We start from the raw sequence: 26,919 nt of genomic DNA on the forward strand, positions 1-26,919 counted from the left end.
TATATATATGCTTAATAGAATGCATAAAGACTAAATTACATAACCAAAATTAATATATGAAAATTCAAAAGATATGTAAATAAATTATATCTTCATGTAAAATAAAAACGCATTAAGACATAACTTTATGCCAAGACATAACCAAAAATGATATATAAATAGACTTAAAATGAAAAGAATATTTTCTATAAAAGATAAGAATGAGTCAAAAATACATGACCAAAGATATATAAATGAATAAATAGAAATACATATATATATATATATATATATATATATATGTAATAATTAAGATGAATTGATTTGACAGCACTACCTTTTTTGTGTGTTATACAGTATATATATATATACACCATTGCTATGTGCACACAACATTCACACATAAATATTAATTTGAATAGCTATTTTGTGTGTTTCTGTCCAGGTGTGGCGTGGATGGTGATTCCCAGAACATCTTTGAATGCTGATTGGGGCTGGTTGGATTTTCAGAGTTGGCGTCTTTTTGTGGTCCTCTGCTCCGTCCCCAGCCTGTCATCAGCACTTATTTTCAGACTGTTCATGCCGGAGAGCCCCAAGTTCCTCATGGAGGTACGTACTGACTCAACTTTCTGATTCAAAAGTTCCACGAATGGGTTGTAAACTCTAGAAATTCATATATCTGAACAAGTTACATTGGATCCGTTACCGGACAAATGATTGTTAGGTTTAGTGGGACTATTTCATTAGGTTTTTCTTTTCCGCAGGCCGGACGTGAGACGGAGGCTTTATCTGTGTTCCAGAAGATGTTCAAACTGAACAACAGACATGCCACAAACCCATTTCCTGTGCGTAAATCACTGATGTGTGATTGATGAGTTCTAGGCCAAACCTTCCCACTGTTCTGTTCATGAAGGAAACTGTATTATAGATGATCAGTTTATGAAAATGAGTTTGTGTTAACAGGCACTAGGTCTTGTGATCAGACCCCAAGATGATGAAGAGAAAAACAGACCCAGTAGCGGCTTAAGATGTCAGCGGTTTAGCCTTCAACTCAAACAGGTTCAGGTCACATTTCATATGTTATCGAAACATTTTCGTAGAAAGTATTAAAGCCTTACTGAGGTCCCGATGGTGTCGCTGCTTCTTCTACAGGCACTGGACCCCATAAAACAGATGTTTGTTGGACCGCTGGCTTCCAGAAGTGTCGTCCTGCTGATTATATTTTTCTGCATTTCATTTGGGTAAAACCAAATCAAAAGCAAAATATTCTGCCATTTTAAGGTTTATTATTTACTCTAAAGTCCACTTATTATGTTAGTCAAGGTTTTTAACACCAAACAAAGTCATGACTTAGTTTGACACGGCCATTTCCCGGTGTCTCTGACCTTTAGAAATAAACAGGCTGTATTTTGCTACTATTATATCATGACTTTAATATGTTTTATATATATTTGTGTATATATATATTTGTGTATATATATGTATATATATATATGTGTGTGTGTATGTAATATGTACTTATTCGTATACTGGTTTTCACAACACACAGCCTCAAATCAGCTTTACTGAAAATCATGACATTGATCTTTATAATATGTTAATATCTCCATGCCTTATAGTCACATTTAGCAGATTAGAGCTGGACGTTAATATAGTTTACATTTTCGACAATACAAGCAATCAAGGTGTTGAAATTTGCTATATAGTATATACCCTCCTTTAGCAAGTATACTGTATTTATGCAGTTAAGGTTGTAGATACTTACTGTATTATATCTAAAGAGCTGATAATATAGTTACATATGTATTGCTTTATGTGAATTTGCTGTATATATTCAAATATATATATATGTAGAGACGTTAATACTGCTGACATTTTTGCGACGATATTAGCAATCGAGCTGATGAGATTTGGTATATAGTATAAGTTGCTTTACATGAGTGTTCTGTGTGTATGCAGGTAAAGTAGGATATACTATATATCAATCTGTTGTGATTGGCTAACCTCCACACAGGCTGTTTTTGCCACTGTACCTTTAAGATGTCTAGTTATGATTAGCTAACTACATTTTAGATTACAAATAAGTTTGAAAAAAAGATGTAAGTATGATTAAATGATGTAAACCTCTCTGTGCAGGTATTATGGGTTATGGATGTGGTTTCCGGAGCTGTTTAAGAGAGCCGAGGACGGGGGGTCTCCATGCACCAACACGTCTCGAGTCCAAAGCTCAGAGAATGAAAGCTGCTATCCAGTCAAAACTGCAGGTTAATGTTACTAAAACCAGACCAAATTAGACTGATCATTATTTTTCTCTTTTGTTGTCATGACCATGTATTTTTATAATAGCTTTGTGTCTTTTGCAGTATACATGGAGGGTTTTATAACTGCGGCTTCAAACTTGCCGGGAAACATCTTCACTATCCTTCTAATGGACAGAATTGGCGGGAAAATTCTGCTGTGTTAGTACAGCAAGTTATCTTACAATGACTGAATGGCACAGTTTGTTATGGCAGCTTAATATACCTCATCACCACATTAATTATTGCAAAATATTAAAGAACTAACAAAGCACACTGTAAAAGTCCATCTGTAATAATGATTTTTTTCTGTCCGGTAGCTGTCAGTTTGCTGGCGTCCAGCGTGAGCGTGTTTGTCATCTACATGGTGAAAACCAAAAGTCAGAGTCTGATCGTGTCCTGCGTGTTCAGTGGTGTTTCTGTCATCTCCTGGAACGCCCTGGACGTGGTGGGGACGGAACTTTACCCCACACAACTACGGTAAATTTACGGTGATTTTACATACAAAAAGGTCACACAATCATAATTCCTAAAGGTTGGAGTAATTAAGCTTTTTTTTTTTTTTAATTTTTTTTTAAAGTCACCAAGGTTTCGCGTTTATTTGATTAAAAATACAGTAAAATATTGTGAAAAATGATTACAATTTTAAAAAAAACTGTAAAAATTCCTGCGATGCGATGAGTGTCACGTGATCCTTCAGAAATGTTTTTTTGAGCAGCAAATCAGCATATTAGAATGATTTCTGAAGGATCATGTGACAATGAAGACTGGAGTCATGATGCTGAAAATCTATCTTTGATTACAGGAATAAATTACATTTTATAATGTATTAAAATAGAAAACAGTTATTTTAAATTGTAATAATATTTCACAATATTACTGTTTGTACTGTATTTTTGATCAAATAAATGTAGCCCGTGTAACCAGATGAGACTTCGACAACATTAAACAAAATCTTAATTATTTGTATAGAGTTACATAAATGTACAGTATCAAAAAAGTTCTAGAGACTGGGAAAAAAAAGTTACAAATACAAATAATGACCTTAATAAAACTTTGACTAACTTTATGTGAAAAAAGAATAGAAAAGTTTAGAATATGGCTTCTTTAAATAGAATTCAGAGAACGAAATGAATGAATATATTAATTGCAGTTTCTGTTTTGTAGCTCATCAGCTCTGGGGGTTTTTACTGGAGTGGGCCGCGTGGCAGCCATCATGGGAAATGTTGTTTTTGGGCAGCTAGTGGACTCCAACTGTGCCGTACCTCTGCTGATGGTGTCTGCGCTCCTGCTGGCAGGAGGACTGGCGGCTCTACGCCTGCCTCAAACTAAACAGACTGAACTGACATAACACACCCAAGCCAAGCTTGGCATTCTGGGACCAAAATACCAAACCAAAGACCTAAACAATTTGCAGTTTTGCCTTAATGTTGCACAAGTGCACTTTGAAAAGTTGACCTGGAGGTTCCACACACTTTTTTCCATGTTTTCTTTACTGAAATCTTTAGTATCAGTAATTCTTGTTGGCAGCTTAAAGCCTTATTAAATTAAATCTTGAATATTTAATAAATATTAAGTTCAAAATCTTGAATATTTAATAAATATTAAGTTCAAAATCTGTCCTCAACCCATTTGACTTCTGTAATCTGATATATTTGTATAACAAGTCAAATTCTTATTCATAATTTCTTATTTTTAACAACATTTTTATTTTATTTCAGTTAATTTGTATGGTATTAATGAATTTGAATAGTTTCTAAATGAATTCATAGGATATTCAATTGACTTTACATTTGTATCTAATTGCATAATTCCCTTAAGAGTGATATTTTTTTTAATATTTTTTTTCTAATACTTTCATGTTTGCATACCAAAATAAACAGAACAGCCAATGGATTGATGCTTCAACAACTTTATTTTGTCCAGTCTGAACATTTGTAAATAACCATGGCAATACTTGCAGAATAATGAGGTAGAGACTTTGAAAATCTAAAAAGCAGCTGCAAAAGGCAACAAGGAAGAGATGATGCTCTTTGGCGCAGCGAGAAACCAGAGCGGTGCAGATTTACTGAACTAAGGTTAGGAGTGTTTAAAGCAAAATACAAAACTCAATGCAAGGATTTCACTTTTATCTGCTCTAACAAACTAATTTAAAACCACTGGCAAACGTTTCCCTATTGTCGTGTTTAAAAAAGTGCTATGATTTGATAAAAAACTATGTACAGCACAGAGGTCAGAGTAACATCCAGAGGTGCTAAGAAGAGTTGTATTCAATCTGATGGATGATTGACAGGGTGCAGCGGGGTGGTTGCTAAGCAACAGCATCAGCCAGCTGTGATGTCACTTCCTGGAGCATTTTACAAGCCAAGATGCTCATCAACCATTTAATAGTGTTAAAAAACAAAATAAAAAGGCCCTAAAGGAAAAGACACTAAGACAGCCCAACTTAAAAATCTGTTTTAAAAAAACAAAAAACTCTAAAAATCACCAGCTAACCAGCCAATAATAATAATTAAAAAAAAGAAAAGGTCTGGAAAAGCTGGTAACAAAAAAGAAGCCGAAGGCACCGACTGGCATTTGCCTGCAGAGGGTCAAAACTGCGAGAAACCAATATTCAGTTCGTGCAAAATTTAAAATACAACTCTTAAAATCAGATATCCATGGCGATGGCTGTCTGGTTAACTGTGCAAATGGCTCAGCATCAACGAACCCTTTAGTGTGCATAGAGCCTTAATGAACGAGAGCAGTGCAATACAATGCAATAACCTCAAGTGAGTCGCCCCTGTTTCCCCCCAGACTCACACCAACATCCTTTCAAGAAACAGTGAACTCAGTCCGGACTCTTCCCCCCCGCCACTGACGCTGGGTTTAGTGGGGGTTGAGGCCCTTCTGGTTGCGCATGAGTGGCTGATGGCTACTCAAAACATCCAGAGAGTGACGCCAATGCCAGCATGACCGACAGTGGTATTTAAAACAAGCCTGGGAAAAAAGAAAAAAAAGTTGAAGAAATATACATAGAAGTACAATACGTAAAGAGTGTGGTTTGTTAGGTGCTTTGTATGTATATATATATATATATATATATATACAGTGCCTAGCATAAGTGAACACACCATGCTAAAGTTGACTAAAAAGAGGAATAAAAAATCATCTTTTGGAAATTGATCTTAATGCCTTAATTTAAAAAATGAGGAAAAATCCAACCTTTAAGGACACCAATTTTCTTTGTGAATGAATAATGTATCGTAAATAAATAAATGTTCTTCCTTCAAATACAGGTTGCGTGAGTCAGGAAACCCCTATGTTAAATTCCCATTGAGGCAGGCAGATTTTTATGTCCTGACTCACGCAACCTGTATTTGATCAATTTCCAAAAGATGATTTTTTATTCCTCTTTTTAGTCAACTTTAGCATGGTGTGTTCACTTATGCTAGGCACTGTATATATATATAAAACTTCAACTTATCCCAGTGAATCAATAATCGAATCAATTCGCAGTCATCCCAAACATTCACAGCCCTACTTATTAGAAACATGGCCACAATAAAGAAATACATTAAAAAAGTTGAAGAAACAATGTTTAAAATTTGTTCATGTTCACTGTCACTTTGATAATGCAAATGTACAGTAAAATAACACAATGTGAAAAGAGACTTAAAGGTGCAGTAAGTGATTTCTGATAAAAACGGTTGATATCTGAAATCAACCCAAACAAACACACCCCTGCCTTCACAAACACTCAATGCAAGGGTGGATGCTTTGTCATAGCTGAAGCGAAGCAAAATAATGCTTTGCGAAAAATTAAGTGAAGATGATGAATGAACGTCAAGGAAGAACAAAAAATTAACATACAGTGAACAAGCAAGAGTTTGTTACTAGTCTCCAGCAGCTCCAGACAAACAATGATACTCAAAACTGTGAATCATGCACATCTTGGTTCTGTGAAACAGCAAAACCAATTTTACTCACGGAAACAGCAGAAACAACCCAACCTCAGGTTATTTAGGCCTAACCGCTTCGGTCTCTCCAGAGCTGAAAAGCTTTTCTAATATTAACACGGGTACTAAAGCTCTTGCCTAATCATCACTTATCTTTTTCCAGCGATATTCCTCTGACCTTTTCTCTTTCGTAATGTCTCTCGGCGATCCCTCTTTCTTTAAATCTCACTCTTGCTCACTCTCTCTCCCCTCCTATCATGAGTGGACACGCCCCCTACTGTAGATTGGCTCACTCTCTCTCCTCCTCCATCATAAATGGACACGCCCCCTACTTTGAGCTGGGCGATTTGTTCCCCTAACAAAATCTGATTTTTTTTATCAAAAACTCGATTTACGATTCGATCCCCCCCCTATGGGATCAAATTCCCGCCAAATGTATTGCGGCCACGGATCAAAATATAATAAGCGTGAATCAAAAAATAACAAGCATGAAAAAAAACTTTAAACACATTAAAAAATATTTTTTACAAAACTTAAACTTGTGTTCATGCTTTCTTTAAAATTATGTTTTCTTGGTTTTATTACTCTGTACTTTGCGCTCTCTTTCATTTTCTGCTCATAATTTATTTTTTTGTACGCTTGTGCTGTTTTTCTCTTCGCTCTTCTTTCCATGTTCTGCGCTTGCTCTTCCAAATGTTGCAGTTCGAGTTTCATGTAAATTAGGGCGGGCTTAAGCGTCACCATTGGTCCACTAGTTCTAGATTGACAGCTCCTCCTCTAGCCAATCAAACGAAGAGGGGAGTTGACGTCACTCCAATAATTTAAATAAATCACTCAAATAAATTATGAGCAGAAAATGAAAGAGAGCGCAAAGTACAGAGTAATAAAACCAAGGAAAACAATTTTAAAGAAAGCATGAACACAAGTTAAAGTTTTGTGAAAAATATTTTTTAATGTGTTTAAAGTTTTTTATTCATGCTTGTTATTTTTTGATTCACGCTTATTATATTTTGATCCGTGGCCGCAATACATTTGGCGGGAATTTGATCCCATACCCCCCCCCCTTCCATTTAAAACAAAATAACTGCGAACTGTAAATATATTTTAAAAATATATAGATTTATTGTATTTAATTAAAGTGCATCAACATAAAAAAATTGCAAAGGCAAACCCTTTCTCTAACTGAAAAGTCACTGTGCAGTGTGCAACAAAGATTGTTAAACATTCAAATTATTTGGATTGAGCGAATAAAACAAAAAATCCTCAGAAAAAAAATCAAAAAAATAAATTTTTTGAAAAAAAATTCCCAACCCTACCCCTACTGCTGATTGGCTACAAGTGTGTTGTACTGCTCGAAGTGATCCACTTTCAACACCGTTTCTCAGAAATCACTTACTGCCCCTTTAAAGGGCAGAATCATGCTGAAACAAAGTGACCTGAGCTGTAACTCTTGATATCATGCTTTCCAGTATTCATACCTGGGCCCTACAGAAGAACGGGCCGGGCTGACTGTTACATATTTGGCACATGGAGTCATCCAGATACGGGTCAATCTGGATCTACGGAGGGAACAGAAAGAGAGTGAGGTAAATACACGGGGATGATCTTTGATGCTGTATATTTAAGTCCTGCTCTTCTGTACCTTCTTGGTAAACTTGCATGTTTTTATCTGCACAAACGCCGCAGTCACGGCTTTCAAGTAGCTCCTCTGGCTCCTAAATGTCACTCGTCCAGAACCTAGATGAACAAATGCAACACATTCACTCTATGGGTGTAGAAATATTCTTAAGGCCAGATCACACCAAGGACAATAACTTAACTAGAACGATAATGATAAAGACGTAGTTCTAAAAATCTTTTAAATATAAAAGAATAGCAGAGTTCACACCACAGCTATAACGATAACGGCACAGAGAAAAGATATCAAATCATTTTCAGAACCATTTTTTCCAACTGATGAACAATAAAAACATTGACAGCCAATCAGAATCCATCCTGCTTTAAAGAGCTCAAGCATTTAAAGCGGCAGACAACAAAACTGCAGTAAAATAAACAGAATGATATCGTGCGTTGGTGTGGACACCAATATAGTTATCGCTATAGTTATCATCCTTGGTGTGAATGGGCCTTTAAGGTGTGTTCAAACTTGTAGTTTGGTTCTTTTAAGTTTTTTGGACCAGACCAAAAAAGAAAATGATACTAAATGATACTAAAATCTAGTCCTGGTTCACTTGGTATTCACACTGTCAGACTCATTTTCAACAACAAACATTAAGATACTAAACAAAACCAATGGCTTTTATGACGTGTATTTTGCGACGAAACTTTACGAACATCCAAAACAAAGCTGTGTGCTTGAAATAAATGCGCTCATTGTAAGTGGGTTCATGTGGTGGTGTTTTCTACCAACTGACAACTCAGGAAGAGTTTAGAAAATGTGTAAAGGAGTCAGAATAACGTCAGGAATCCCTCCGTCACACACACAAACGAAGATCGGCTGCAAAAAGACAGTGATTCCGACTCCTGTAACGAACTCTAATGGGCAACGCAGTTCATGTGATGAAAGGAACCATGTATGCTTGAGCATTCTGTCCTTTTCATGGTCCTGTTTTTAGTTTGTTTATATGTCTTTGGTCCATGTTGCGTTAATTTATCATTCAAACCAAACCAGAGTTTGTTTGTAAGCAGACAGAGACCCATCTTTTCAGGACTCTTGGTCCGCTTGTTTGGTGCATACCAGGGTTCGGATGGCAGCGTTCACACTTATTCAAATGAACCGCACTAACAGAGCAATTGTTTTATTCTAACCAAATCTGCCAAGTGTGCACACACCATTAATATAAATGAAAAAAGCGTGCACAAACCTATGGGATACTTGTGCTTGTCTGTGTCGATGCCTGCGTACGTGACCCCTCCGAAGAGATCATCCATGATGTGGGCCAGGCCTTCTGCATTTAGCATCCCGTGGAGAGCGCCCACGAACACGGTCCTATTGCGGCAGAGACGCTGGGAGGGACAACGGACGAAATTGCTGTCAGAGATCACCCATGGGATGACCTGCACCTGCAGTAGAAGAAGAGAGAGAACGGGGTCAGAGGTCAGAGGCCAGGGGGCAAAACCAGTGTGTTTAAGTGCATGTTCTTCTCACATCTTTGCTATGGATCCGCCTGCTGGACAGTTTGTAGAAGAACTCGAGATAATCGTCAGACTGCAGGCGGTGTTGAGTACAGGCCTGCAGGAGCATCTTCACTGACTTCTCCCAGTCAAACAGCAGGTACACATAACCTACACAAACAATCGCTTGTAACACTTACATGAAAAATAAGTATATATGTGTGTGTGTTATGTATAATATTTGATACTTATTGCTTGCATGGTAATTTATTGATCACAATAAACTAGTATTTTTCATTGCATTTACACCCTCTGAAGCCTTTTCTGTTAATTTAATAATTTTTGTTCATAAAAGGAACTTATGATTCGTGGAAGTAAAAAAACAGAGTTTCAATGTCACCTAAGGAACCGGGTAAAACTAGATTAATACAACTATATAACTCTTTCTCCGCCATTGACAAATTTTTTTCCGCTTTAATTGTTTATGGTAGGCGGCACTATTACGCTTCTTCTGTAAGAGTAGAGAATCTCCAGATCAAAACACAGGTGAGAAAAAAGCAGAAAGTGATAGCAGATGTAAGCAGATGCATATGTAAAATAACGTGATCATCAACATTAAACAACATATAAATCAAAACTGCCTAATGTTACTGAATGAAGAGTCGACCCAGGATGAGCTATAGGACTGAAGCTTTGGGGTGTTGATGGACTCGATTAACTCCATCTGTGTTTTGATCATCGTTCTGAATCCCATCTGGATGTTGTCTTTGACAAAAACGTGATTTCCTCAGCTTTTTGCTCAAAATGTTGCTTTATTTATGAAACATACCCACATTCAAGTGATGATAAAAAAAGAATGCATGAAGCTGGAATAAAATTATTATTATTTTTTTTTTTAAGCAGAGGGACTGATGGATGTTCAGATGTTCATACAACAAAATATTCTGGGGGCCAGAAAAATAATTTGCTAACTTTTGATCCTGGCAACTTTTTTCAAAAATGCTGGTTAAAAAATATAAATGTTCAAATATATCAATATATTCATAAATATATTAAAAATTACATAACTATGAATAATGAAAAAAATGTCTAAGTTAGAATATTATAAAAATCTAATTTTAATTGTATTAATGTTAGATAGATGGTGTTGAATTGTAGATCTGGAATTGTTACCTTGAGGAGGACAGCGTGGGTGTTTACCATCTTTACCAGGCCACTCAACTTTCAATGGACCAAACACACTAAATGTGTTCAACAGACTTGCTACAAAGAGAGAGAAAAAATGGTCATTCACAAATCGTTTGTGTTCAGTTCAGTTCTGTTTTCATGGACTTTGTAGTTTGCACCACTTTGTTTTTGTTCCTGTTTCCTTTGTTCCCATTCCTAGTTTTTTTTCTATGGTTTACTCATTAGTTGACTGATTAGTCCAAACCTGGGCCTTGTTTTACCCCTCTTTATCCTGTGTATTTAACCCTCCTCAGTTTGCAGTTCAGTGTCATGTGTTGTCTTTATGCTACTGACCAAGTAAGCGGTTACGTTTTCTCCAACTTTTGAGTTTATATTTGTATAACCTTCTTTGTTTTTGTTTTTTGTTAAAGGGGTCATGACATGAGAAATCAGAATGAAGGTTGAAAAATGTGTTTGTTTTTTTTATTTAAAAAAAAAACTTTATTAACATTTATAAGTGAACCTCAATGAACATATTAAAATAATAATAAAAAATCCAGTTCATGACCCCTTTAATAAAAGGGCTCGAAATGTATCCATCTCCTTTCTTCCTCATCACATCCTCTAATGTGACGCATGATACCGACTAATAATCTCCCTCTTGAATGAGTGTTTGTCAGCTCACCCTCTGTGATGTCCCATGGCACACCTCCCAGGAACACTTTACAGGAGTAAACGGGGTTTTTGTAGTGGCGTGGAGGAAGCTGCCCTTCCCAGGTGTAAGTGGCTTCATTCACGGCTGTGAGATGCAATCATAAAGTCACTATAATATCAATAACAGCTAGACAGAGTGCAGCAACTAAACGCAAGAGTTTTAAGATGCATTTTAATGTTTAACCATTTTAACCATGTAAAAGTGAACATGAAATACATAAAAAAAAGGAATGGAACACTTTAATTAAGATTAAGAAAAATATAAAGAAATCTAAAAAAAAGTTGCATATGTTTTTTTAGTACCATATTTGAAACACCAGGATTTTATGGTATGATCTAGTGAGAATATGGCTCGCATACTTGAGGAGGAAAAAACAGGTCAATTTTATTCAGAGGCTCAAACTGAGCAAAAATATTTATTTACTAAATAAATACTTATTTATATGTCCAAAAAGTAAGATGAAATGCTTGTAATGCAAATCAATCAGATCTTTATAACAGTATAACAGACTAATTGCATAAAAAAGCATATATATATCTGTTGTAACTCTATCTGCCAAATAATGTCTTAGTAAGTTGATTTAATTGCTTGGTTTTATGATCAAATCTCTGTAGTTTTTATGTACAGTGATTGTGAACAACACTATGATGATTGAGAGATGTTCAAATAAATGTTACTTAAAAGACTGATGTATCATATTTGATATTCAGTTTAATGTGATGTTTCTAATTATGTATGGATAATCAAGAAAACATATGTTGCTCCAGCCCAGAAAATGTTCATCTTGAAATATTACTAACAATAAAAAAGTTATTCTCACTTTTACCTCAGATCTGAAAAGAAACTTTTACTTGTTTTTAAATCAGTAAAGATTTCACACAAAAAATACACGTGAACCAAGACCTGAAGTTGAACGCTTACAATTACAATAAAAGGCCTTTTACTTGCTTAAAAATTGTAGAACTATCAATCAGACGACAGAAGGCATGTAGTAGATTGTGTGCAACAAGTTTTCAGCAGTTTTGATCATTTTAAGGCCTTTGAAATTTCCTAATCAAATATGATACAGTAGGCTCAATGTAGGGTTCATTTGATATGGCATTTTATAAAAAATCTAAACTAAAAATGCACCTCAAAACATTGAGGGTTTTTTCCCCTTTTTTTTAAAGGTCACATTTAAATAGCTCTTTATACAATAGTCATTGTTTATTGTTAATGTTGCAAAATTAATGAATAAAGTTACATTGAGTATTATCAAGCTTATTGAATCTAATAGTTTAGCATAGGTGGCTAGTGTAACTGTACCTGCAGCTTGTTTATGAAGTTTGGCCTCTCTCTCGATGCAGAACGAGGGTTTGTTCAGGCTCAAAGTGTCCCAGCCGGGCCAGATGGGCCCTGTGGACCAGCACCCAAACACTGACCCTTCAGCCTGAGCACTGGGAGCGTTCGTGAAGGTGTTTAGTGGGTTCTGCTCCAAACGGGCAACTGCGTCCAGTTTCACACCCTCCGCCTGCAGCTCGGGCGGCACCAGGGGCGACGGGGTTGAAGCTCTGAGAGAGGCCTGATGGAGACGGACACACTAATAACCACAGAAAAACTGACACTGTGGAGAACAGAATCTTTGAAAGGTTCCACCAAGTTCCGATCGGAATATTGTTGCTCACCAGGTGTTCGGATCCTGAGGAGAACACGCTGTTCTCGGAGTTGACGGGACTGCTGGATCCGGAGTGCAGCAGAGAGTGAGGATCCAGCGCTGGGATCAGACTAGAGAAGCGCTTCAGTGGATCCTCTCCGGCTGCAGAATCATGGGTCTGGAAAGCCAGCGGCTGAACCGAATCACCGCCTCGTGAAGCACCAAACAGATTAAACGCTGCAGGAGACAATATGTGATTACAAATGTCAGTTACTGACACCAACTTTTTTTAAAGCTTGTCTTTTTATAATTACATTCTTTAATTTCTTAGGTGGCATATAATTTTAGCGGAAAACGATAACTTGGCAAAATGACGAAAATGTGTTTAAAAATTCAAAATATTAAACTACACAGTTATTTAGTAAGATTTTTATTTTGTAAATTATTTTATTCAGCAAGGATGCATGAAATCCATCAAAAGTGACACTAAAGACATTTATAATATTACAAAATATTTGTAAAAAAATATGTAAATGTATCACTGTTTCCACAAAAATATTACGCAGCATGACTGTTTTCAACATTGAAAATAATCAGAAATTTTCTTGAGCTGCAAATCAGCATATTAGAATGATTTCTGAAGGATCATGTGACTGGAAATTCAGCTTTGATCACAGGAAAAAAATATTTTAAAAGATAAATAAATGAAAATTATGGTCACACTTTAGATTAGAGCCCAATTCTCGCTATTAACTACGACTTTTGCCTTAATAAACTCCTAATTACAGCTTATTAATAGTAAAGTAGTTAAGTTTAGGTATTGGTAGGATTAAAGGATAAGGCATTAATAAGTATTAATAAGCAGCCAATATCCTAGTAATATGCGTGCGAATAAGCAACTAGTTAATAGTGAGAATTGGACCCAAAACTAAATTGTTACCAAAATTATTTTAAGCTCTTGAAATAATAGCATATAATGAGCATTAATAGCTACATTTTAGATATTGTCCAACTTCTGGCTCAACCAGTGCTGTGAGTTTAGGGTTGGACTACCTGTTTTTTCCAAAAGATGGAAGACAAGGTGGATGACGTGTTTTTATTCGTGCATTTATGTCTGCTGCCAATAGTAGCACAAAATATAACACTGTTATCTCTATTCCTGTGAAAAGACTGAATGAATGGAAGAAGTACAAGATGAGACAGCAGAAACGAGCTTGATGTGTGTGTGTGTGTTGGTGTGTGTGTCCCTCTTTTACAGAATTTGGGTCAGAACAAACCTAAGGCACATCATGGCTTTCATTTAAAACATGGATGGACACACTCATTTACGCTTGTAATCTGAGATAGGGAAGCTATAGGGAAAGTCCAAATGAAACGCGTCCCAACGCTGATGAACCCAGCGTTCTGTCCTCTGTGATCGGTGTGAAAATGATTAGTCATGAGTGAGAAATCTAGATATGAGACATCACAACAGCTCAGACCTTCCAGAACAATCTATCAACACACACTGCAAAAATATCTAAAAATCCATCTGAAAATCCTTAAAAGGTGGTAAACAATTTAATTTATTTTTCTCAATTTATTCGTTTTTTCCATTTAAATGTAACAACACTGACAGAGATTTATGCTTATAAAACCCTGATATAGCTACTATATATATATATATATATATATATATATATATATGCAATAATATATAGATCATTTATATAATGTAATGTGCATTTAAATTAACTATATATATATATATATATATATATATATATATATATTTAAAGCATAAATCTCAGTTAGTGTTGTTAAATTTAAATAAACCAAAAATCTAGTTAACTGTTAATTTATATGCATTTAAATTATATATACAAATTTAAAAAAAATGTAACCACTGACTGATGTTAATGCTTAAGTATAAATAAGGCTTATACTAGAATATAGATGTATTCTCTGACGTCAAGTCTTATTATTTTTACACAATTTTGTAATATTTGTATTATAAAATATAGTCTATATTATTATTTATATATATATTTTGTTTATATATCATATATTCTCAGATAAGCAAGACAAACGCACTGATTTTTTTGTAGTTCACTCACAAACTCACAAAGTGTCTGAAACTAGCTTGAAGAGACAGATAGGAGCGGCCATACAGAACAGTAAACATCACATTTAACACACAGGTTCACTCACCGGGCTGGGTCGAGCGCTGGGGATCAGGGCGGCTCCAGGGCTGCTGGGTCCAGCAGGGGAGGCTCAGAGACAACAGGCCTAGACTGAGCTCATCAACGCTGGGCATGACAGCCACGGGATCCTGCTGCTCTGGAGAGAACAGCATTCTGCTAACCAGCGGAGAGCAGCCTGAGCCCGAACCATCTATGTGTGTGTGTGTGTGTGAGAGAGAGAGAGAGAGAGAGAGAGTTACAGAGGCACAAAGACACACAACCGTACCTCGTTTCCCATACCGACCTGCCGTTGGTCCAGTGGAGGTCATTATACCGCTGTGTGTTCATCACTGACCTGTTAAACATGTGACAGCCCCACTGAAACCTCACACTGATGCTAGTGCTAAAGCCATGCTCACTCCATCACACACACACTCGGTCTGCCAGAACAGCCTCACCACCTCCCGTCCCTGTGTGTGTGTGTGTGTGTGTGTGTGTGTGTGTGTGTGTGTGTGAGAATCACGTGTTCTGTCTGTTTCTCTGGCCCGTCTCCCGTTCATGGCCTGACTCAGCAGAGAGACAGACAGAAGGGGGCAGGGCTTCAACGATCACTATGATTCAGCTCATTTGACTTCACACACACACACACACACACACACACACACACACACACACACACACACACACACACACACACACACACACACACACACACACACACACACACACACACACACACACACTGCTGAACCCAGGCTGTACCAGACACACCCTAGTGTCAGACTAAAGGAGCGTTCCCAGCTAACAGGAAACATTCTCAGAACTTATGGCAAGGTTCTCTCAAAGTTATGAACAAATGTTCGTCCAGTAACGTTAATCAAAGTTATCAGGGCCTGTTGCACCAGCTGTGCGTACTGTAAGTTACAACTTAGCCTCGTTTAGACGTAAATGGGCACTAAGTTATAACTTACACACTACTATATCTTTTTTGGCGTTGCACAATTAAAGGAATAGTTCGCTTTTCATTTACTCACCCTCAAGCTGTTTTAAACCTGTATGAATTTCTTTCTTCTGCTGAACACAAAATAAGTTGATGGACCCCATTGACTTCTATAGCATTTTTTTCTTACTATGGAAGTCAATAGGGTCCATCAATAGGTTTGCCGACATTCTTCAATATATCTACATGATAACTCGCATCTACATTTACACTCGCTTTTATTTTAAGAGAGAGAACATTGTGTAAATAGATTACTTTGTTAGCAGCTCTTCAACACGCAAGCACGTCCTTCTGTTCATCGGTCAGTGTTGTATATATAATATAAAATCATTCATAATAAATAAATAAAAAATGTATCAATAAATGTGGACATTACATTCTATTTTAAGAAAGAACTTATGAATGGCTGGTGCAACCCTACCCAAGTCTTTAAAAATGTTCTCAAAACATCAGCACAAAAACATTATTTATACATCGTTTTTTTAAACGCTTAAATGATTTAGTTGGTCATTTGAATAATGTTTTTTAAATTTTACTACTTGTTTAAGAACGTTCAAGAGAACATTCAAAATGAGCTTTCCAATAATGTTTGCAAAATTATAAAATAGAATGTTCCCTTAATGTTCACATAACACAAAAGTTTTTAGATAAAATTTAGATCCTGATATTATCAATAATTTATTAATTATAATTTATAAACTATGTATACTCTGCATACAGTGTGTATAATATATATAGTATAGTTAATATAAATGAACTATAACTAAATATACGGTTCTGAGACAATATTCATTGCCGTTCTAGAATTTATTTTTCTTTTGCAAGCTATATGAAAGTGAAATTCTGTCACTTTCACGTTGTTAGTAAAAAAGTTGATTTTATCTATCAGGATAATGAAAAGTGTGCATTAGATTTCAGCATCTGTAGGTTTGCTAAAACAGTTCTTAAATAGCTATTTGTATATTGATTAACTTCTGACTATAGTCACACTAGTCTAAAACTCTTGTTTCAGAATATGAGCAAGTGCTGTACTATATTTCTAAACAAAATACTAACAAAGAATCTATTCATATTAGTTTATGTTGATTTCAACATTATCTAGTTATGAGAAACAAAAATAGTCTCTGTTAATTTTATTTAACGGATCTGAGCTAACATGCACCAAAAAGAACAGTTGTATTTTTATTGACCAATGTTAACAAGTTGCTCATTGCTTAAGTTTATGTTGACCTTACTGGGACCTTTTGTCTTAACTTTCGTGTAGCCTATCTCTCTCTGTATCTGTGTGTGTGTGTGTGTGTGTGTGTGTGTGTGTGTGTGTGTGTGTGTGTGTGTGTGTGTGTGTGTGTGTGTGTGTGTGTGTGTGTGTGTGTGTTGTCTCACCTGTGAAGTTCTGCTGGTTGGCCCCTGTAAAGAGCTCAAAGGCTCTGTGAGCTCCAGGGTCTCCATAAGTAGCATGACGATGATTTTTCACTCTCTGTCAAAAGAAACAGTACGACAGTTTTTTCTATGCGAACGTAGGTGACAGAACTGTAAAAATGGCTGAACATTTCCTTAAAGTCTACTTGTAACTAGTTAATTAAAATAATTAAAGAAAGTGCTGGGATATAGGCCCTACAGTTGAAAAATAAAGCAAGAACCTACCAAACTATGAACAACTCCACTTACTATTAACATGAAGTCTGTGTCTCAAACGCTAATGACAGCAATTATGTGTTGTTTATATTATTTATCTTCCTTATTTTTAAAATTGTATGCCCTAATGCTCATCATCATTTTTATTCTTCTGTGTATTGTCATTGTTGTTTGACTCAATTTGTGTAGCCTACTTTATGTTTGCAGTATTTTTATTATACAGAGCTAAGCTGCAAATGTTTGGTTGATGATGATATATATGCAGTTCGCGCCAATACAAAACAGAAACTGAAAGTTTAATACTTATTTATACACAGATTATGTCTCTTACCCTGCAGAAATCCATTACTTCGTCTAAATGCAGCTAAAAACAAAAACACGACAATTTTGACTTTGAAATGAGTGTAACGCTGCTGCACGACACACCAGGATTCGAACCTGAACACGTTAGAGAGTCATTTTGCGTTGAACAGGTGCATGAGCTCAGCATTAGCACATCACGCGCACATTGCGAACATTCACGCGCAGAGAACTAGCGATCAATATACAGAGGGGGGTCGGGGCTAGTTGTCACACGGGAAGTTGTCACGACTCACGAGGGTTAGCTCTATATTTAAGAAACTAAAATGTTTTTTTCACTATCCGTAGTTTTATACATGAGTTTTAAATGTTTATACAATTATAGTAATAGATGTATACAACGTATTAGCCTACAATAAATTCTGTAAACAATTTCTGTCACAGAAATGGCCGATAAAAATCGCCGTTCGATTAATAGTTTTGGCATTCAAATAGTTTTACTATTTAAATTTGGTTGAAACGCACTTTAGGATACTACATTGTGACCGCTATTGGGGCATGTTGTCACAAAGCTATGAACTCAATTAACTGAATTCCTGTTTTTCTAGACAATAATGTCGGAAATGTTCAATTGATTTTTTGTAGACTTTATGTTATTCGTAATCATAATTCGTTTCATAAATACACCAACTGGAATAAAATGCGTGACAACTTAGCCTTCATAATCATCAATCCAAATGATAAACAATAATTCACATCAAAGTTAAATAATAAAAGTAGACATCTTCATTTGAGTGTTCTCGTTTATTGACATTTAAAACTCTTTATAATAAATAGAGATATAATATTCAAACAACACATGATTTCCCACTGTCACACAGAGATGAGTCAGTAAAGCTGGATTTCATTTTTACCTAGGGGAAGAGGAAGATCTGGTTTATGCCATCAAGCACATCATCATAACTAATAATAAGTCTAAAACAAACTACAAATGGAGTCTTCATCAAGATAAACGGCTCCAGATTGCATTTAAATATCTAAAATAATGGGATTGTGAGTTACTGTACTCCTGAGAGCTTCACGAGAACAAGAAGCTGATGAACACCGGTCCTAGATTCAGAAGTTACACATTTACAAAAAAAAAACAAAGACATACATTTCCTTTTGAGATATTAGATGAGGTTGCTAAAAAATAAGAGATGAAGGCAGTAAATTCATATTGATGTGTTTTGGAGCTTTTGATTTAGCTAAACCAGCAGAAAATGACTGCATTATGATACTAATATGAACATGTTGCAGAGAGTTCAACAAATGTTGAACTCTCATGTTTTCAAAACCAGTTTGATGTGGTTTCTGAAAACAAATTTGCTGTCGTCATTGGGATGTGGTCTGGGATCAGATGCAAGATGTTACATTCAGAATATGTGAAAGCTAAACACAAAAAATAAACCTCACTGGGCTTCCGTTCATTTTAGGAAGATCACAAAGGCAACGATTGATCTGAAAGCAAATGAATAACTCAGATGATAATAAGTCTCGTTTCGTTGAGCAGATGGATTGTTATTAACTGGTTGCTGTTGATTACAAGGTAGTGTCCAATTACTTTTGAGCATGTACTGTAAATCCTAAAGAGATCCTTTACTAAAACTGACACATGTTTGTGCAGTAATTCGGCAGTCTGACTGTCTCTGATGCCATGCAAAATTCAACAGAGGAACATAAGAGGAACATCCTGATTACGGGGGCCTGAATGTTGTTGTTGTCGCGGTTCTGACATCAGTATATTTTTGATGCTACAAGCCAGTCCACGTGGGGGAAATATCTACACAGCGATGCGACTTAATGCGGTAAGCAGCAGTAGGAGGGTGTTGACTGTAGGGGGCGCCATCACAGCGACAGGGCCTGCAGAATATCTTTAACCAGCATCGTGCCGATTACCATCTTCTCACAGTTGACCGTCAGCTGAGCTCCGATCCCTTCCTTCGTAGCGACGGTGACAAGCACAAGACAGCCGCTGCTCACCGTTTTACCTGCGAATCTGTAAACAGGAGCGGAAGGAGGAGGAGGAGGTGTACTGAGATTTCAAGAGATAACAGGCCAGAAAAACAGACAGCAAAGTAAAGAAAAATGAAGAATGAAAGAGTTTTACATACTCAAATAATAAGCCTAAATCAAAATATACTTGCACATACGAATATGAGAGTCCTCGAAAATATAACTAATACTCATACTACACAAAAAATGTAAAAACAATTTAAAGTTGCACAAAAAACAGATTATTAGAGTGTGTATTAGAGTGAACAAATTAATAGACAATACTATTTGAGACTTCCAAATTCCATGTTTAATTCAATGTGTTACTTGCTGTTTCTTTGTGATTATTTGTGAAATTCACAGGCAATTTTGGCAAATTGAGTGAAAATAGCTTCTACATCAGATTTATTATTGTAGTTAGATGTCCCGTTCTAATTGACTCAACTAGTGTGTACTTCATCTAAAAGAACATCAAGTGTCCAATTTGTCATATTTTGGTACAGAAATGTGTTCATTAGCTTTCACACTTGAAATAGTCCCTGGGTCATTCTAAAACCTGGATTATCTACCTAGCAGAACCCTGGGTTATCTTACATATGTGTTGGCAATATCAGTGATGTGCAATGTGATGGCAATATCAGCTGCAGAAAAAGTAAGTTGCAATGCAAAATGTCACAAGTAATTGCATTACTCATTACAAATGTATTGGTTTAAAGAGATGTGCTTATTCAAATTTGTAGTCAAGTAGAGAGTAAAAGTTGCTAATATCTTTGATACTCAGTAGTGCTGTGAAATTGATTAATCGCATCTAACATAAAAGTTTTTGTTTACATAATGTGTATTTATTTATATTATATATGGGTTTTTTGTGTGTGTTTGTGTATATACACACACATACACACAGTACACATATATATACACACACATTTTATGAAAACATATTTTATGTAAACTTTTATGTTAAATGCGATTAATTGCCATTAATTAATTTGACAGCACCAGTATATATACTAGTATATATATATATATTATACACACATATATTATATATTTACAAATGTATGCAAAACTTTTACGAACTTGTTAGATGCGATTAATCACGATTTATCGATTTGACAGCACTAACACTCAGTAAAACTACAAAGTAGCCAAAATATGCTTAAGTACAGTAGCTCATTACATTTACTCAAATACTTTACATCACTGGTGAAACGTTCCTTTACCTAGGGTTCAGAATGACAATAACACAGGGTTAAGTGCCGTGTGAAAAGCCCTTAGGCAACATGGCATTACTAAAGTCTTCATTTGGGACACGGCCACTGTATTCATGTGAGTGTGAGTGTGTGTGTGTCTGTCTGTGTGTTTGTGTGTGTGTGTGTGTGTGTATTACCTGCACTCTTTATCAGAACCGCAGGGTACCCTGCTCAAGTTGGCGGTGGCCGTGACTCTCTCAACGATGATGTGCTCGTTCACACATTTCTGTCCTAGAGACAACTTCTCTGAGATTTCATTCATTCCCATCAGTTTACCTGCAAAAAGACACAGAAAGCATCACTTCGTCAGATTAGCTGTAAGCTAATGAAAATGCTAACTCTGCTGACTACCTAATCAGCAACCATTTATAGGAATCACACTTGCACTCCAGATGTGAAGGCTCTGAACAGTAGGCAGCAAAATTATGACCAAAAAATACCAAGACCAAGCGCTGAAGAGCATAACTAGGAAATAATTCCATCTAATTAAATGAATTATGTTGTTGTTAGCTTAGCAACATAAAACTAAAGTCCGACTCTATTGGTTTGTCGTGCATTAACAGAGCTGCTGCCCTCAATGAGTGTTTCGTTTCAATCACTTTAAAGCTTAAAAGTCCTTATAGATGCCACCTTGGAAGGAAGCAGTCTATGTAGACAGTAGACAAGAGTTTTTGTGAGCTGTGTTGAGCGTGCTGGTCTCAAGAGTGTTGTTATGGTTCAGGGTCGATCGGACGGGTTCAGTGTTTCTAAGGCACATTCTTAGTGAGATGCAGCATGTTGTTACCTTGACATGCCATGATAAAATGCATAGTCATGGTAACAGTCGCCAAGGCAATAACTGGAGACTGAGTTAAGAGGGAGAGGCAGCTGAAAGCAAAAGCATTTACAGGAAGGAGGTGTGCAGCTAACAAAAATAAATTCAGGGACTAAAGCTAAAGAGGAGGTGACTGTAAGTGCTATCAGCTACATCAGAGAAACTTACCATCCAAAAGATTCTCTAATGAACAGCGTCAAAACAACCCCATGGAAGAGGAAGACATGAGTATGTTAAACTAATACGTTTCAACAAATATGTTAACACTGTATGCTAAACTGACAGACAGGTTTATGCTGAGCTGTTAGCGGCATGCTAACTAACTAGCGTGGGCTGAATTCCAATTTGCACACTATTCGTGCCATAAAGTAAGCTAGATTCAGTTTAGTGTTTTCAACATTGTAATATGTTGAAAATAGTATGTCAAAATCATTACATGGATGGCATACTAATTCCAGTGCATCTGTGCATGCTTTTGAAGCTATATAACACAACCCCTTTGTGCTATGGTGAATTAATAATGAGTTTAACTAGAAGCTAATGCTTACATGCAGTACAAGAGAAAGAGGTCCGTGGTATCAAGAAGCAAAAGTCTGGTTACAAAAGTATGTCCTTTTTTTGTGCACAATAGAAGTATGCAAATTAGGATTCTGCCTTGATAAAAGCCATGAAACAGAAAAATGGGGCGATACTTCATGAATAATGAAAGACAGACATAAAAAATTTTCTCCTCATATCAACCCTTGAAAAATTCTTTCAGAGACACCCAAAAAAATGACAGACATTTTGAGGAAAAGGAGCAATCGATAAAATGAGAAAGGCTGACGTTCGCTCACCTTGCTCCTTCTTAAAGTCGTTTTCTGTCAGAAACGCCGGTGTCATGAGCTCCCCGACGGGCGGCTGGATTGTAACGAAGAATTTGCGGGTGTGAGTACTGAAAAAGAGATTGAAACATTATTTTTACAGTAAATAAAGCTAATTGGAATTGGAGTCAAAGAACTGATCCCAGTCATATAAATGGAGTTTAGCCAATCATAATGGAGGTAATTTGTATATAGAAATATTTTAGCATTTTAGCCACCGCCAGCATTTTTGATAATTTTCACAAAAATTTCATGGCACCCAGAATACTTTGTTGTATGAAGATCTGAATATCCAATATATCAAAATAAAGGTTGAAGGGGGTTGGATACATTTTTGTCATTGGTTGTTGCGTTAAATCTTACCCAGATACAATAGTGCTATTTTCTGATTGGCTATTGTGTAGCTCGACGAACAACACGAGAGGAGACGCGCTTGATTCCTGCCGGTTCCACAGTGAGAGCGGTGCGGCCAGAGTTTTGGGCGCTGCGGCATATTAAATATATTACAAATAGTTTTTCAGCGTGAGAAATACAATGTGTGGCGGGAGAGCGTGACAGAAGACCGAAATGAGTGACTGTCACGCTCAATGCGACACTTGAGAGCCCTGTGTATCTTCTTTGCATGCGTTTTGATCAGGAGATTCAGTACTCTTTCAGAAGATGTGTAATAGCGCCCCCTACCATATAACAGTGAAAACACGGAAAGCCGGAAAGTCTCGTCAATGCCGGGGAAAGAGTTAAATTCTAAATGTGAAGAATGGTCATGAAAAACTAAATTATGACCATTTTGAGTGTAAGACAGGCATTATCATAAGTGGACATCAGGAAACAGAAGGTTCTCTTTCATCATCTCGTGTTCGAGATCCACCTATGGGAAGGGCATCCGTACCTGACCTCTGCAGAAGCATCCAATTGCACCAAGTCTGGCTAGACAGACAGAAGCGCGCAGCCAATGCCAGGTGAGGCCACACCCCCTCACCTAAGGGCATATAACATCTGGGCGCGCTGCTATTCCTCAGTTGACATTCGCTTCTCGCGATCTCTGCATCTCACAGCTCGGTTGGATTTTTACACTGCTCACCTCGTGTCTTCAGGAGGACATATCGACCAGATCAGCCTCCGCCGGACGTGACAGTTGTTTATTTTTCAACTACTGCTGCTTTGCATTCGGAGCCGCCCACGCTCTCGCTATTTTCACCGTTTCTCCTCACGGCTGCCCGCCACGGATTTCTCCGTTTTCTTCGCTGGTATGTCACTGTCTAAGCCTGCAGCCTCTCCAGGGGATAGCATGTCACGGGCCTGCCCGGCCGCGTGTGGTGCCCTCATCGCAGCTAAGGATCTTCATCAGCTTTGCGTGGTCTGTTTGGGTCTTAAGCACGCTCGGGAAGCCCTTGAAAACCCGGAGAATTGCAGTTTCTGCCTCTTGCTGCCTAGGAAGCTGCTAAAACGCCGTCTTAAGGTGGCAGTGACACAGTGCACCGGGCTCAGCCCTTCTGACTCGGACGGGGGACACGGTGATGACGACGCGCTACCGGGGGCCTCCCGGGGCGCAACGTCTCTCGTCTGGGCTGACCAGCCCAATCCCGCCTTCCCCGAGGAGGACATCTTCGGGGACAACCTCACTCTCGTCCACGACCTGCCCGGTTCTGGCGAAGAGGAGGATGCGGCCATTCTTGGGGTTTCAGAGGACGAGGAGGCCATCCCGCCCTCTGGTGTTCCCCAGGCTACGGCCCACGCGGTTCTGCCTCAAGCCATCCTCCTGGAAGTGTGTGAGCGAGCGGCCGCTCGTCTCAACATCGAATGGCCGGCACCGCAGAGCGCCACCGACCAGGAGAGGGATATTTATGATGGGAAAGTGCTGGGACCCCCTCCCGGCCCGAGGAAACAACTCTTCCCCATCCTCCCGGCGTGCGCGAAGCACATGAGAAATTATTGGAGCGACCCGCTCGACTTCAAACACGGTCTCACGGGACTCGAGGTTAAGGACATGGCGGCGCACGGTATGGGCGAACCTCCCACCGTCGAACCTTCCATCGCCAGGCACCTTAACCCCGCTCAGGGCGGGCTGCTCGCTCCCCCCAAGCCGGTCTTGCCCAACAAGATGGACCGTTTTGCTGCCTCCGTTCACCAGGCAGCTTATAAGTCCTCGGCCGTGGCTGTCAGGGCCCTTAACGTTTCTTCGCTCCTCTCCGCCTACCAGGCGGAGATCCTTGAAGAGTTAGGGCAACAATTGGAAAAGGGAAATCCTTCTGAAACCCTGTGGAAGGAGATCCTAACGGTGAACGACCTCGTCCTCCGTAACGCTCGGCAGGCCGTCCAAGCTTGCGGGCGCTCCATGGCGCTTTCCGTGGTCGGAGAGCGCGCGCTCTGGCTGAACCTGTCGGGACTCCCTGACAGTGAGAAACGGCGCATCGCGGGCGCGCCGGTGGAGCCCGGCCGGGCTCTCTTCGGCCCCGCCGTCGCACTGATGCAACAACGGTGTGACGATAAGAAAAAGGAGGATGAGGCCTTCAAACTTTGCCTTCCTAGGAAGTCAGTCCCACGCCAGGCGCCCCCTGTGCGTTTGCCTAACCCACCGGCCACGGGACGACAGTTTCATCAGGGCAGAGAAAAGCCCCGCAACAAACCACCCCCTCGGCAACATAACCCAGCACCTACACACAAGCACTGGGGTAAGCCCGCTCCCGCCGCGGCCGCGGCCGGGAGACCTGCGAATTCCAACCCCACCGACTCGAAACGCAAGCGGCCTGCCTGATGTTCAGCCGATGGGGGCTTCGAGTCCATGTTCACGGGCCGCAAGCCCTTCGGACTCCCCTCCTCTTCTAGGACCCCCGTCCAAAAAACCCAGGGGGTCCCGCGGATGGGTCAGCTCTCCGTGTGTAAACGAGACTGCCCAGCTCGTGTGTTCGAGAGATGTGTGTTTTCCCCCCACGTTCAGGGGGCCCTTTGTAAGGGAAAGTTTAAGCTCAGTGACACCACACTGCCCACACTCTGTTCCCCTCACTCTCTCAATAAAGGCTTCGGCCCCAGTGTTTGCCCAACACAAAACACACAAAACACAAAAAAATACGAATCAAATGAATTCGTTTCGGCGGGAAAACCTCTCTCCGCAGAGAGAATTCATCTCACTGCAGAGAGAGGAAATCCCTCCGAACCCCTGCATGTCGCCTCTAGTGTACCCACTAGATGGCGCCATTGCATCACAAATAAACCTGTCGGTCTCACACAGCTCCGCTCTGGCCCGAGCGGGAGCTCTCGCGAGTCACGAAGCGGCTTGGCGAACCGTTTCAGCTCCCGAGTGGGTGATGCGTACAGTAATGCAGGGTTACAGATTGCAATTCGCAGTAAAACCCCCGCATTTCAACGGCATTCTCTTTTCTCACACGGAAGAGAACGCCTCTCACATTCTGAAAGAGGAAATTTCATCTCTCTTAAACAAGGGAGCGATTCAGGTGGTACCTCCCAATCTGATGAACCAGGGTTTTTATTCCCGTTATTTTCTGGTCCCGAAAAAAGGCGGCTCTCTCCGCCCTATCTTGGACCTTCGAGTGTTGAACAAACATTTGAGGAAATACAATTTCAGAATGCTGACACAAGGCGCACTCGCCCGTGCCATAAAACAGAACGACTGGTTCACATCAGTCGATCTGAAAGATGCTTTCTTTCACATAAGCATCTATCCTCCGCACAGGAAGTTTCTTCGTTTCGCCTACCAGGGCATATGTTACGAATTCACAGTTCTTCCGTTTGGACTCAGTTTGAGTCCCCGGTCTTTCTGTCTGTGCGCGGAGGCGGGCTTAGCACCTCTGAGAATATCAGGTCTGAGAATCCTGACTTATATAGACGATTGGCTCATCATAGCCGAATCAAAGGAGAAGGTGTTGCAGGACACCGACCGTGTGCTCGCGCACATCACATCGCTCGGGTTTCAAGTGAATGTGAGCAAGAGCAATTTCACGCCCAGTCAGAATGTCATTTTCTTGGGCTTGGAGTTGAATTCGGTCTCCATGCGAGC

The 26,919-nt window shown here is 38.7% G+C and overlaps 3 protein-coding genes across 13 annotated transcripts in view; 1 reads left to right on the forward strand and 2 right to left on the reverse strand.

The window, feature by feature from the left end:
* sv2 (synaptic vesicle glycoprotein 2) overlaps positions 1-4,172 on the forward strand; it is a 6,300-nt gene extending 2,128 nt beyond the window's left edge. Inside the window, exons 6-13 of the mRNA XM_077210156.1 lie at positions 425-588; positions 744-824; positions 943-1,038; positions 1,132-1,220; positions 2,116-2,243; positions 2,343-2,438; positions 2,597-2,756; positions 3,444-4,172. Of these exons, the coding sequence (XP_077066271.1) occupies positions 425-588; positions 744-824; positions 943-1,038; positions 1,132-1,220; positions 2,116-2,243; positions 2,343-2,438; positions 2,597-2,756; positions 3,444-3,627 (998 nt within the window). The 3' untranslated portion in view covers positions 3,628-4,172. The remainder of the gene's footprint in view (positions 1-424; positions 589-743; positions 825-942; positions 1,039-1,131; positions 1,221-2,115; positions 2,244-2,342; positions 2,439-2,596; positions 2,757-3,443) is intronic.
* On the reverse strand, positions 4,173-18,156 carry cpeb1a (cytoplasmic polyadenylation element binding protein 1a). 3 transcript variants are annotated; one of them, XM_077210153.1, is made up of 12 exons: positions 17,972-18,156; positions 17,389-17,482; positions 15,034-15,216; positions 12,875-13,080; positions 12,516-12,771; positions 11,181-11,294; positions 10,502-10,591; positions 9,363-9,499; positions 9,079-9,277; positions 7,857-7,951; positions 7,693-7,773; positions 4,173-5,255 (listed from the first exon to the last, which is right to left on the reverse strand). In XM_077210153.1, the coding sequence occupies exons 1-12, from the start codon at positions 17,984-17,986 to the stop codon at positions 5,145-5,147; spliced, it is 1,581 nt and encodes a 526-aa protein (XP_077066268.1). In that variant the 5' UTR covers positions 17,987-18,156; the 3' UTR covers positions 4,173-5,144. The 3 variants fall into 3 exon arrangements, with proteins under 3 accessions (XP_077066268.1, XP_077066269.1, XP_077066270.1); XM_077210154.1 differs by lacking the exon at positions 17,972-18,156 and adding an exon at positions 17,674-17,708; XM_077210155.1 differs by lacking the exons at positions 17,389-17,482; positions 17,972-18,156 and adding an exon at positions 15,310-15,557.
* Positions 18,157-18,725: 569 nt separating this feature from the next.
* The window catches only part of ap3b2 (adaptor related protein complex 3 subunit beta 2), a 54,498-nt gene continuing 46,304 nt past the window's right edge, over positions 18,726-26,919 (reverse strand). For 4 of the 9 annotated variants that reach the window (XM_077210165.1, XM_077210162.1, XM_077210159.1 and 1 more), the window contains 3 exons: positions 22,878-22,975; positions 21,365-21,503; positions 18,726-20,014 (listed from right to left, as the gene is read on the reverse strand). In XM_077210165.1, coding sequence (XP_077066280.1) covers positions 19,828-20,014; positions 21,365-21,503; positions 22,878-22,975 — 424 coding nt within the window. In that variant the 3' untranslated portion in view covers positions 18,726-19,827. Of the gene's footprint in view, positions 20,015-21,364; positions 21,504-22,209; positions 22,225-22,877; positions 22,976-26,919 lie in introns of all 9 variants that reach the window. The other 5 variants (XM_077210166.1, XM_077210164.1, XM_077210161.1 and 2 more) reach the window with 2 other exon arrangements.

This window comes from Siphateles boraxobius, unplaced genomic scaffold (assembly GCF_051911475.1).
Source record: "Siphateles boraxobius isolate OS27281-9 unplaced genomic scaffold, OSU_SipBor_1 65, whole genome shotgun sequence".
In the NCBI taxonomy this organism is placed as follows: Eukaryota; Metazoa; Chordata; class Actinopteri; order Cypriniformes; family Leuciscidae; genus Siphateles; species Siphateles boraxobius.